This window comes from Elaeis guineensis, chromosome 16 (assembly GCF_000442705.2).
Source record: "Elaeis guineensis isolate ETL-2024a chromosome 16, EG11, whole genome shotgun sequence".
Classification (NCBI taxonomy): domain Eukaryota; kingdom Viridiplantae; phylum Streptophyta; class Magnoliopsida; order Arecales; family Arecaceae; genus Elaeis; species Elaeis guineensis.
The window spans coordinates 21,650,774-21,664,352 of NC_026008.2; the positions used below are offsets into that span (position 1 = coordinate 21,650,774).

The 13,579-nt window shown below is 32.5% G+C and overlaps 1 protein-coding gene across 1 annotated transcript; it reads left to right on the top strand.

Annotated features, from left to right (window-relative positions):
• Nucleotides 1-10,238: 10,238 nt before the first annotated feature.
• Nucleotides 10,239-12,410, top strand: LOC140854245 (uncharacterized; the record flags this gene model as incomplete). Its single annotated transcript, XM_073249795.1, has 5 exons — nt 10,239-10,293; nt 11,556-11,761; nt 11,899-11,994; nt 12,134-12,300; nt 12,389-12,410. Coding segments are annotated over 5 exons (546 nt in total), but the record flags the coding sequence as incomplete, so codon positions are not given.
• Nucleotides 12,411-13,579: the final 1,169 nt, after the last annotated feature.

Sequence of the window (13,579 nt, forward strand, 5' to 3'; positions counted from 1 at the left end):
TCCAAAAATATTTTTAGATGGTATAGTGGTGTTTGATAAAAATTAAAAAAATAATTTTAGTTCGGTTAGAAAGCTGGAAAGATCTACTTAAGAAAAGCTTTATTTTAGAGTTTCTTTCCAAAAGTATTTTCTGCCTAATATCAAGAACTTATTTTGATTTAAATGATAATTTTTTAATGACCAAAATATCCACCAACAAATCTCATAATTATATCTTATATCATATCATATCATATTATTATATTATAAATATAATATAATAATAAATTAATATTATGATATATTATAAATATATAATATAGTTTATTATATTATATTATGTTATTAGATTGGATTATAGTCCATTATATTATCAAATTATAATTATATAATATTATATTATAGTATAATACTACTATATTATAATATACTAATATTTTAATATAAATATTATATTATATTATATTATTTTTTATTATACAATACTATCTAATATTTTTTATTATCATTTTATGATACCAAAAATACTTTTTCATTTTAATTATCAAACATATGTTAAAGTTTTAAAATACTTCATAAATGTGGTTACCAAATAACAAATAACTTTTTATAAAAACTCTACTTCCAAAAGCTTCAAAAGTTCTACCGTTAACGACAATCCCAAATAGGGCCTAAATCATTTTCTCTTTGCAAAACCATATTCTTAAAAGACATTGAGCACCTAAAAGATCTTAGAAAATCCTGAGGATCTGGCCAGAAGCTCAAAGCCCTAAAAGTAGCAGGCTTGTGCATGGAAACTAGCTCGAAGATCAGACCAGATTTAGCTTAGACCTTACTAAATGATATTGTACCTTGAGCTAAGCTTAGCCCAAACCTAGACCAACCAGCCCATTAAGTAGGTCAATATACAATGGAAGGTTTCTCATCTTGTTAAACCTTATAAATAGCTAAATTAATCAAGTTAGTAGTTAAAACTAATTAAAATTTTACATTGAAATTTTTAATTTTTTGATAATCTAAGAATATATTCAATTGTGCATAATTTTCTTTTGTGCTTCCTTTATATCAATTCATCCTCTCTCATTATAAATTTATTCAATTCGTGCTGTGGATGTTTGATCCTTTTGTGATAGTGAGAGGATATTTCAAACAACAAGATAAATCATTTTCTCTTTGCTTTCTAGCATTTATGGGTGCTGACTTATGCTATCTTCAGTAAAGCTTCCAATATCGCATTCCAAAATAGCATCAAATAATTGAAAGATTTTAGAAAAGCTCAAGGGCATGGCCTAAACCCTCGAAACCCAATAAGTAGTAGTAGGCTCAGGTATGAGAAGTGGGCTAGAAAGTTGCGCTTGAGTGAGGGTGGTAATTTATAAACCAACCTGTCAACTCGATCGACGAACCTACTTTAAGCAGGTTTTGGTTTGATATAAATATGTTTGGATCATAAATGGGTCAACCCGTCTAGACCTGTTTGTTAAATAGGTTGTGTTTAGATTTAGATATTTGACCTATTGAATAATTGGGTTGAGTCATAATCCATCCCATTTAATCTAGTTAAAACCTTGTAAGGCTCAACCCAAAGGGGGCCTTTTGCCTAGCTATATGGGGGTCTGCATGTTGCAGACCTGTGACTTTTCGTAGGGGCAATCGTGTACACATCGAAGGAAAAAAACAAACTAAAACCCCTCCCTCCCCTGTTTTGGCTTGGAACAAAACTGCCTCTTCCGTGCCCTCTCTCGCTTTCTCTCTCGCACTCGCTTTCTCTGTCACTCTATCTTTCTCTCACGCACTCTCTTCCCTCCCCAGCCTCTCTCTCTCTATCTTTTGCATTCCCTCTCTCACACTCTTCATCTCCCACACTCCCTCTTCCATCTCTGTGTGTGTGTCTGTGTGTGAGTAGGTTGAAAAATAGAAAAACAGAGAATGAAAGAAAGAAAGAAAGGAGGAAACAGGATCTCTTTTCTCTCCTTTCTTTTTCTCTCCTTTCCTCTTCTTCTTTTCTTGTCGCTGTTGTCAGTTGTGGCTGCTGCCATAGGTAGGCTCTTCATTAGAGCATGTAAGATTAAGCACCCCTTTTGTATTGTTTGGTTGATCTTAATTAGAGGTTAATGAGTAGTTATTGGAACTCTTTGTTAGTAGTTAATTTCTATTATGAAGTAAATAATGGATGGTAGATTAAAAAGAAGGGTCACAACAAAAATTTTAAGCTTTGAAATAAAGACGAATATAGGAAAAGGGAAGGGGCTGTTGGGAGAAGAGTGAGGGATAAGGTAGGGGAGGATGTTAATGAAAATAAAATTTTAAGAAATAATGAATGATTTGGGACATTGCATATCAAATTTTGAGGAAAGATTGGTTCTGCCCTATCTTAATCTGAAAATTTAATCTCTCTATTGGCTAGGTGGTTTAAGGTAAAATTATAATGGAAGATTGCTAATTCATGGATTAACTTGAGCATAGAATTGAATGAGTTTAGCTGGGATAAATAATTAGTGCATTAGAGCTATTGCTGGATGAAAGGATGAAGGAGAGGATGTTATATCCTCTCTTCTCTTTCTTTATTATTTTCTAAGATAATGATTCCTAAATTTCATAAGTATCAAATATTGATTTGGGGTTATCCAAATATTCTAAGTGTATGCAAATTGAGTTGGCATGTCGGTTGAATTTTGTTACCGCAAAAGGTAAGGATTTCTAACCACAACCACCTATATAATTTTGAATATTTTATGTTATATGTTGAGAATTATGGACTTTTCATCTTTATATACAAATTTGGTATATGAAGTTTGATTCCCTATGATCCTAATTTATGTTCAATTGCATAAATAGAATACATATAAGTAATTTATAAAATAATAATGATAATAAAGTGAAAGAAATGATTTATAATAATTTAAAATTGGGATATCTGGACTAGTCATGACATCAGTATGGCCTCACCATGGGTAGGAATATGATATTTTTATCAGTATAGCCTTGCCATGGGTAAGAACGTAGTATTTTTATCAGTATGGTCTTGTCATGGATAGGAACGTAATACTTTTATTAGTATAGTCCCACCACGGATAGAAACGTGGTATTTTAGTATGGCCAGTTACAAGCAAGAGTGTTATCATGAACACTCCAAATGCTAAAAATTTAGATCTAATCTACATTACATAGATTATGCTAAAGTAATAAATGAAAATAATAGCTTGGTATTGATATTAATAGAAATAATAGCAATTGAAAGAAAATCCTAGTTGAATGAAAATTGTTGATCCGATTACATATGATGAGCATATCAAAGTGACTACATCAGTATTGCATACATCTAAACTGTCATATATTGAAACTTGATGAACATCCTCATAGCATCATTGATTTGGACATATGAGTACATAGTTATCAATTATTGAGATTTGAATCCCTATGTTCTTAATGAGTATGTTTATTAAAGAATTATTATCTTGTCATGCTTGTGTGTGTGCTTAAAAAATTTTTACTGAGCTGCTAGCTTATATTATTATTTCTATTTTTTTAGAGCCGCAGAACACCTAGCTAATCGAGATTGATTTAAAATTTTGGTGAGAGGTAGTAATAGTTAAGTTTTTACATTTGATACTAGTGGTGTCTAAATTTTGGATAACTTTAGTTTTCATAAAAATTTACAACAAATTAATTACTTTAATTGTTTAACTATTGATGTCTAATGTTTTGATTCATATTATTAGCCCTTGCATATACTCTAAAATTATACTCTAGGAAATATGCGGCCGTGTCATGTGGCTAGCCAAAGTGCGGGGTTAGGAGATAACAGGAATGGTATCAAGGCTTAGGTTATGATCATTAAGGATTGTGATTTAAGTGGTATTGGAACTTCGATTTATGATTACTAGGGATTATAGTACAAGTAATATTGGAAGGCATAGGTTCAAATATAAGGATTTTTTTAGATTCTAAAATATGATATATGTTGGGTGTAAGCGGGATGGTTATCAAAAATTAAGATACAATCTATTATGACATTTTGAATTGTTAGTAATCCTACATCTTGATTTATTTGGTATTTTACAATAAACTCTTCATGATGTTTCAGCATAAATTGATAATGGTATCAATGGTGTTATAAATATTGCTAGTAATGGTAATGAATATAGTGTAGAGAAGTTGCTTTATGGTCATATTTCACCGTATTGGATGTTATTTGTTAATTATTATTTATGCAATTTGAATAGTTATAAGTTGGTGGTATTTTACGTAATAGCATTAGTTGAGCGAGAATATCTATATTGTTGATAGTTCTTGTGATAAGTGAAATGTGTGAATTTTTATATTCTTTGGTTATGCTGAATGCTATTTATAAATTGATGGAAGTTGGGATAATACTCCTATGTGGGTGATGGTTTATGTGATTTATATCAATAAATAGAGAACTAGGTTACAACCATTAAGGATTAGAGTATGTTGGAAATTTTAGAATAATATGAATATGCAAGGTTATGATTTATGGTTTCAAGGCAAAAAAAAAGACAAGATGAACTCAAATATTTAAGACATAGTTTTTGCATGTACAATGTGGATATTTGAAGATAAGAATGACTTTCATAAATATTTAACATTTAGTAAGATGAATAGATTAGAGTAGTATAGCAGAAGCATGATGGAATTATAATTTACAGATTATATGAAAATTTTTGATATATGATTTTATGAGGATTGACCCGAGAAGAAGATAATTATTTTGTATATATTTATAATCTAGCTAGAATTCATCTTTATCTATATAACAATAGTCATTTTATATTGGTAATTAAATTTTTATGGTGGTAAATATTGCAGAGCAATGGAGGTGATTGAGATATCTTCAAAGATTATTTTAGTTAAGGTAGGAAAAAAAAATTTAGGACTATTTAAACCTATGTATGGGCATGAACAATATAAAAGACAGTATAGGTAGTATGCACAATCATATGTAAATATTGTGGTGAGTAAGGGGATGAATCTCATAAAGTTGGAAGTTAGTAGTGGCTGAGTGGAGTAAAGAAATAGAAATCAGAGGAAAAGGACCATCACTTGTGCTTTTAATTTACTTCAAGAGGCAATTTAGTTGGAAAGTCAAAGATATAAATTATGATGAAAAAGGATACAAGTATGCATATTAAAGAACGGATGTTAGTATGAAGATTTACGAGCAAAACAATAGTTAAAATAAGGATATGATTTACTAGTGAAAAGGCACCAAAAGCAAAGGAATGAGTGTGCTGAATTGCATCAAAAAGTTGGGAGACGGAGGCAGACGCTTTTTTTGGATGTTGAATCTTTGTCAGGAGAAAATTGATATTAGAGAAAGAGGATAAAATAAAAAAAGATTGATTTATTATTACATAGAATAACTTTATACATACTTGATATTTGAATAACTGATCTGAGTTTGTTCTAATTTAATCTACTATTGGAAGACTCGATAGTGATCAATTTGAATTATATTATTGAAAGTTTTCATAATGAATTGAATATCTTGGTATATTTTGAAAAAAAGATTTAAAGTAATATTCAAGAATTTAAGAAAATGATAGTTGACCAAATATTCTCAAGGGACATGAAAAAAAAAAAGATTTATCGAGAGTTATTTTGGTAAATAGATTGGAAATAGCAATAACATACTAAGATTTAATTAAATTCTACTCTTATATAATATTTTGCATAAAAAATAGTATAAAGATGCAAATAGTTACAAAAGATTGAAATCATTTTTGATAAGAATTCCTCCAAGGACATGTAGATTGAACAATAAGCGCCTAATACTTCAATCGATGACTATTGGTATAAGTCATAGAATTAAGGGTCTTCTAAATATTAGCATATTTGGTGATGCAATTTAAAAGTTGATTAGGTCTAATTTTATTATGGATCTAAAAATTTAAAAATTATTAATCATTGAATCATGATTGAGGGTATATATCAATTAAGAATAATTAAGTTATCATTTTCTGGAAAGAGATGATCGTTTATTAACTAAAGTAATATTATGAAAAAAAAAAGATAGGGAGTCTAGTAAATGTGGCAAGCATATTAAGTAGAGGATGGTACTAGAGTTCAGTAAGTATAACTTTTGAAAGGAGATTGTCCAAATTGAATTTAAGATTTGCAATACTATATTTTAAATTTGAATTTAAATTCTAATTTTGATAGTTAAAGTTAGTGCAGAAGGTCAAGAAAAGGAAAGCATTATGATCCAAATCTACTAAGGATTGTTTATACAATGAGATTATTGCAAAGTCATCCCTGTGGAAGTAGTGAAGTGATTATAAATAGTGGCATCCATGAATTTGGAGGCTTGATACTTAAACTTGTATCTTCATTATGCATAGGACTAAAATGATGAAGATAACTTCTTTGATGAATTCTTGGATATTATCCAGTTAATTAGATTTTGATAATAATTAAATAACAAGTACTGATGTGCAATAAAACAACTGTAAGTGTGAGTACTTAAATTACAGGTACCTTCGCATATGAGTATATTGGGTTAAAAAAAAAAAGAAGAGAAAAAGCAAAAACAAAAAGAAGAAGAAGAAAAGGATCAGCAAATTTTAGAAAATTTGATATTCGAAGAAAATACTAGAATCAAGATTATGAATGTTAAGAGAAGAAGATCATGGTAATATAATTGCTAGTATGATTAAATTGATCTTAGTTAATATATTGAATTGATGATCTATCTAACACCCTAATTATAAGAAGTATGATGGATATCTAAAGCTAAGTTACAAAAGAGTTGGTAAAGATTTTTCTTCTTCCACAGTTGCTATGGAGAATTGGTAATGCCAAGTAACTACAAGTATATTTGAAAATTGGAGGGATTGTAATAAACTTGAAGACTTACCAAAAAATCAGCTATCCATGATAGAATAGAGGATTAGTTAGAGAAGATTGGAGATCTTAAAAAGTATTTTAAAGGTTGAGAAAATTAGGGATCTTAAAAGTATCCTCACCATTAAGACTTTAGCCATAGTCTAACATTTGAGTAATACTTTTGTTTATTTACCAAACAACTTCAAGAGGAATTTATAGCCAAGTTAGATGTCTTGTTAACTATGATAATAGAATTAGTAATTAGAGCTTGTGATTAGTAGAATGGATTTAGCAAAGATAAATTTGGAATCTGAATACTTTTGAGTTTAAGGGTATAAAATTTCAAGGATGAAATTATTTATGGGGGGAGGAATGTAAGGCCCGCCAAAGGGGGCCTTTTGCCTGACCACGTGAGGGTCCACATGTCACGGATCCAGGGCTTTTCTTGGAGGCAACTGCCTCTTCCATGCTCTCTCTCCCACTTTTTCTCTCGCACTCGCTCTCTCCCTCCCTTTGTCTTTCTCTCGCATGCTTTCTTCCCTCCCCAATCTCTCTCTCTATCTTCCACATTCCCTCTCTCTCACGCTTCATCTCCCTCACTCCCTCTTCCATCTCTATGTGTATGTGTGTGTGTGTCTATGTGTGTGAGTAGATTGGAAAATAGAAAAATAGAGAAAGAAAGAAAGAAAGGAGGAAACAAGATCTCTCTTCTCCTATCTCTTTCTCTCTCCTTCCCTCTTCTTCTTTTCTTGTCACTATTGTGGGTTTTGGCTGCTGTTGTGGGTAGGCTCTTCATTAGAGTAAATAAGATTAAGCACCGCTTTTTATATTATTTGATTGATCGCAATTAGAGGTTAATGAGTAGTTATTGGAACTCTTTCTTAGTAGTTAATTTCTATTATGAAATAAGTAATGGATGGTGATTGAAAAGAGGGGTCAAAATAGAAATTTTAAACTTTGAAATAAAGAAGAATTTGGAGAAAAGAAAGGGGCTATTAGGAGAAGAGTGTAGGTTAAGGGAGGTGAGGATATTAATGAAAACATAATCTTAAGAAATAATGAATGATTTGGGAGATTGCATGTCCAATTTTGAGGGCAGAATGATTCTGCCCTATTTTAATCTAGAAATTTTATCTCTCTGTTAGCTAGGTCATTTAAGCTAAAATTTTAATTAAAGATTTCTAATTCATGGATCAACTTGAGAAAAAATTTTGAGAATTTTTGGATGAGTTTAGTTAAAATAAATAATTAGTGTATTGGAGTTGTTACTGGGGAAAACGATGAAGGAGAGGATGTTATATCCTCTCTTTTCTTTCTTTATTCTTTTCCAAAATAATGATTCTTGAATTCAATAGTATCAAATATTGATTTGGGGTTATCTCAATGTTCTAGGTGTGTGGCAAATTGAGTTGGCATGTCGGTTGGATTTTGCTACTGCAAAAAATAAGGATTTCTAACTACAACCACCTGCATAATCTTGAACATTTTATGTTATATGCTGAGAATTATGGATCTTTCATCAATTTTATTGTATATGAAGTTTGATTATCTATGATCCTAATTTATGTTCAGTTACGTAAATAGAACATATATAAGTGACTTATAAAATAATAATAATAAAGTGAAAGAAATGATTTATAACAATTTAAAATCAAGGCTTCTGGATTAGTCACGACATTAGTATGGCCACATTATTAGCAGAAACATGATATTTTTATCAGTATGACCTCACCACGAACAGAAATATGATATTTTTATTAGTTTGGCATCACCACGGACAGAAACATGGTACTTTTATCAGTATGACCCCGCCATAGATAGGAACATGATATTTTAGTATGGTCAATCACGGGCAGGAGCATGACCATAAATAGTTCAAATGTCAAAAATTCAGATCCGATCCATATTACATAGATTATGATAAAGTAATAAATAAAAATAATAGCTAGGCATTGATGTCAACAGAAATAATAGCAATTGAAATGAATTCCTAGTTGAATGAAAATTACTGATCCAGTCATATATGACGAGCATATCAGAATTATTATTGATAGAGTATTAAATACATCTAAACTGTCATATATTGAAACTTGATGAACATCTTGGTAGTATCATCGAGTTGGACATATGAGTACTCAGTTGTTAATTTTTGAGATTTGAATCACTATTTTCTTAACGAGTATGTTTATTAAAAAAATATTATCTTTTCATGCTTGTGTGTATACTTTGAAAATCTTTACTGAGCTATTAGCTCATATTATTATTTCTGTATTTTTCTTTCAGAGCCACAAAATACCAAGCTAATTGGGATTGATTTGGAATTTTGGTGGAAGGTAGTAATAGTTAAGTTTTTATATTTGATACTAGTGGTGTCTGAACCTTGTGTTTTGGATAACTTTAGTTTCTGTAAAAAATTACAACAAATTAATAGTTTTAATTATTTAACTCTTGATGTTTAATATTTTGGTTTAGAATACTAGGCCTCACATATACTCTAGAGTTACACTCTAGAGAATATGTGGTCGTATCACGTGGCCAACAAAAGTATGGGGTTGGGATATAACAAACCTACTTAACTTGTTTAACCTATTTAAAAACCTGCATAACCAGTTTTCAACCTATTTAGCCAAACCCATTGAACTTGTTTAATTCATTTAATCAGATTTTACTTATTTAATACATAGATTATGTGAGTCAGACCAGATTACTTGTTTAATAAATAGGTCAGATTCAAATTTTAATTTTTGACCGTTTTAACGATACATTAGATTTGGATTGACAAGTTTTTGATCCAACCGGCATTTGATCGGACTCATATCTGTTGTGACCCATCCAACTGTCATCCCTAGACCCAAGCTTTACTAAATGATATGGTATCTTGGGTTGATCTAGGGCTAAACCCGGCCATGCACTTTTGTTGAGCAAATCTATATACAATGCTAAGATTTCTTGTCTTGTTAAACCTTAAAAACAAATAAATTAATTGAATTTATTAATAGACCAAATTAACATTTTATAACAAATTTTTTAATTTTCTGATATTGTATCCAAGATAATTTATTAAAAATCTAATTAAATATTCTTTCACCCAAATTATATGCTAATGCACGGTTTTGGTGGTATTATCCAAGTGCAATACTATTGCTCCGGCGTAAGCTGATCTCCAGTTATAGGTTTGATATGATATGAGTTAACCTACATCAACTTAAAATCAAAGCATCTGTATCTTGAGTTAATTCCAACTTCTTTCCCAAGTCTCTTGTTACCATTGGTGGACCCGTGCGTCACGTCTGAGTAAGGTTTCCTTTTTAACGGTAAGGGAATCTCGGTAATTTTATTCCAAAACTGCCGCCTTTCCCGAGTAGCCTTAGCTATATATACCACACGAAAGCAAAAGACCTTTGCTTCAATAATCTCGCCGTCTCTCCATGGCTACTAGAAGAGAGGGAGGGGAAGAGAGGAAGAGAGGTCAGTTGATTCTTCTTTCTTCTCCTCATTCATCTATGCTGCTAATGTTGTTCGGATGCATGGGTTGTGATTTGTTTGGTGTTTTGACGAGGAGTCTCCAATAAAGTTCGGATATTTTTATGATTTTCTTGCTGAAATTTTGCTGTTTTGTCGTGAAAGATCTAATCTTTTTACGTCAATATTGGTTCTGTTGTGGAGTTCATTCTAAAGGTTGAAAATTTTTGGGGTTAGTGTTGTTATATTTCTGAACTCTTATTCAGGTCCGTGGACTTGATAAAGTTTTTGTTGACAGGTTACAACTTTTCCAGAAAGATTTCTCTTTAAAAGTAAAACTTGCACTGATTTCTCTTTTATATTTTATTTCGTTTTGATTCTTAGGGTATCCTAGTTTTTGCATCAATATAATATCAAAACTGGAATCAAGCTCTGGTAGGATTACCGAATAATTTAATAATTCTCGCAACGTCTTCAACGCTGAATCCCAGAGTTGATAGAAGAACATTTATTATGTTATTAGTTGGCTTTACATTGGCACAATATGTGATTTTTATGTAATTTGTCATTGCTTTTCGTATCCTAGAACCTATTTATTATCTTTAGAAGATGCATCTTCTATTTGTGCATCTGGTTGTTATTGCTTTGATCATTGTTCATTCTTCGTTTAAAGAAGCTTTTGCACGTTATGCTGATTATTGTTCTGGTTTTTCACTTGCTTCACTGGCAGAGGAAAAAAGAGAAGAGATGCACTTTAAATTTCTATTGTTGGTAATTTGAAGAGATGTGGGTAAAGAAAAGAAATCTTGAATAAGGAAGAATGCTGGATCCATATAAGAAATATAACATCATCAAGCCATACAAATTTTTAGTATCTCCTTGATATTTTTGACTTGTGAACTTTTTATTCTGCAATTAAATTTTTGGCCTCTATAGTCATACACAACTTGAACCTTAGAAGCCTTTGCAACATAGTTTATATGATTAATGCTTTCATCCCCCTTTTAAGGCAGTATGCCTAATGCTTCCTTAATGTAGCCAAATTTGTCTTTTTAGAGCTTGCCTCCATGTATCATTCTTTGGATGCAAGGTTGATTAATATTAGTAGCTATTTTTCTTGACCAGATCATTTTATTTTTCACATGTCCTCATGCCAAAATTCTTACAGTTTACTGGCTATATCTGTGGACTAACTAGAAATAATGTTCAGTATTTCTTTTTTGAAATCTTATTAATCTTCCAATGATGGGTCTTGTCTTTTATCTTAGGTGTGCCATGGACAGAAGAAGAACATAGGGCATTTCTTGCTGGCCTTGCAAACCTTGGTAAGGGAAACTGGAGGGAAATATCAAGGTCTTTTGTGATCTCCAGAACTCCAGCCCAAGTGGCCAGTCATGCCCAGAAGTACTTTCTTAGGATGCTCGATAAAAAGAAATGCAGGTCCAGCATTTTCGATGTGGTGATTAGTGATCTAGTAAGTCTCATTTGTTCAGCTTATGAGCTCTTTCTCAGCAAAAAACATCAAGTTACTATCATTCTCCCTACTGTCAGTATAAGTTTCCCTTTCCCCCTTCACCTCTTTAATTGTGACTAATCATTGTACATTTGCAGGCTCCTGCACCTGAGACTCCTATCTTTGCATCATCATTAAATAATCTGCATGATGTCAAGCAAGAGACTAATCACCAGCTCCAGGACAATCATTTGGTAAATTCTGCAATCCCTCTAATGCCCTTCAAGCAAATTATGCATGCTTGTCAAAATAAAAGTTCGCCAATCCCCTAAATTGCATGAAATGGCTTAGAGATCCATTTCTTAAATATGACCAAAACTTGGCTATTTGCATGCAATGACCCCAAGTTTTATTAAAATCAAAGCTGCATCCCAAGGTGCAGAAGCCTCCCTAGCCAGACCCTTAATTGATCAAGACTCAAGAGAAGCAGCAAGCACATTTCTATTTTTACCCTTAATTGATCCTTGGAACTCTAGATGTAACATTAAACAGATTTCTACGTATGTAGCCGAAAAAAAGACAATCACATTTCTATTTTTATCCAACAATTCACATGCATTGTCATTGCTGATAAATGAGTTTTAGCAGGTGGGAATCGCCGGCAATTTGAACGACCAGGTCGTCCCAACCTTATTTCTGACTTCCAACCAAACATTTCCTTCATCAACTCCATCTACCGGTGCTTCTCCATCAGCTGAAGACTGCGATTTGGAGCTCCGCATTGCTCCACCTCAGCCACACAGCTGACCAAGTTAGCTAGCTTCACAAGCTACAACATGAGCAATGCCATTAAAGCTTAGGTTTTTAAATCATTTAATTTTCTTACTTCTTGTAGTCAAATGGCCCTCTAGTTCATACATTTTGGTGCATCAGTACAAGGCAAGAAACACTTTTTCTGTTCCTATTTTTGAGATGAATCAATAATATAGAAAAAGTTAAGAGTCTCCGTGTGATATCCCAGCCAAAGCCCAAACGAACAAAAAAAAAAAATAGAAAAATAGGAGAGAAGACTCCCGAAGGGAGTCTTCTTCCTCCTCTCGCCGGCTCCCAATCGGAGTCAGAGACAAGCTCCCTCCGGTCCTATTTAAGGGGGAGATCCCTCCTCTCTCCTTTCCACCGAAAATTTTAAGCTCAATCGACGGCAATCGCCGGAAAATCCACCACAGAAGACCATCCCTGTGCCGTCCAATTTCTCGCCAGAAAAGCTTCGCCGGCGACGGAGGTAAACCTCCTCCCCTTCCTCTCTTCTCTCCCCTCCTTCCCGTGCCGATGTGCACGCTCGCCGGCGACCGGAGTCGCCGGATTTAGTTGCGAAAGAACCTTCTTTTTTGCCGTTTTTCCGTCGCCGGTGGTCACCACCGACCATCGGTTTTGGCCTCCTGTTGCTGCCGGGTCGCCTCTCCTCCTGCCGACGGCCATCCCACGCTAGTTGCGCTGTTGGTCGGAACATCATCGAGGGGACCTCACGGTCCCCTGTTTTGGCCCAAAAGAAACCCATGGGAAAGAAGAAAAGAAGAAGAAGGAAAAGAAAAAAAGAAAAAGAAAAGAAGAAGAAGGAAAAGAAGAGAAAAAGAAAAGAAAAAGAAGAAAAAGAAAAGAAAAAGGAAAAGGAAAAAAAAGAGAGAAGAAAAAAAAATAAAATAATAATAAAATAATAATAATAATAAATAGGATTTTCTCTCCTCTCTCTTCCGTGAAAAAAAAAGAAAGAAAGAAAAGAAGAAAGAAAAAATTAAAATAAATTAATTTATAAATAATAAAATATGAGAAAGAGAGTTT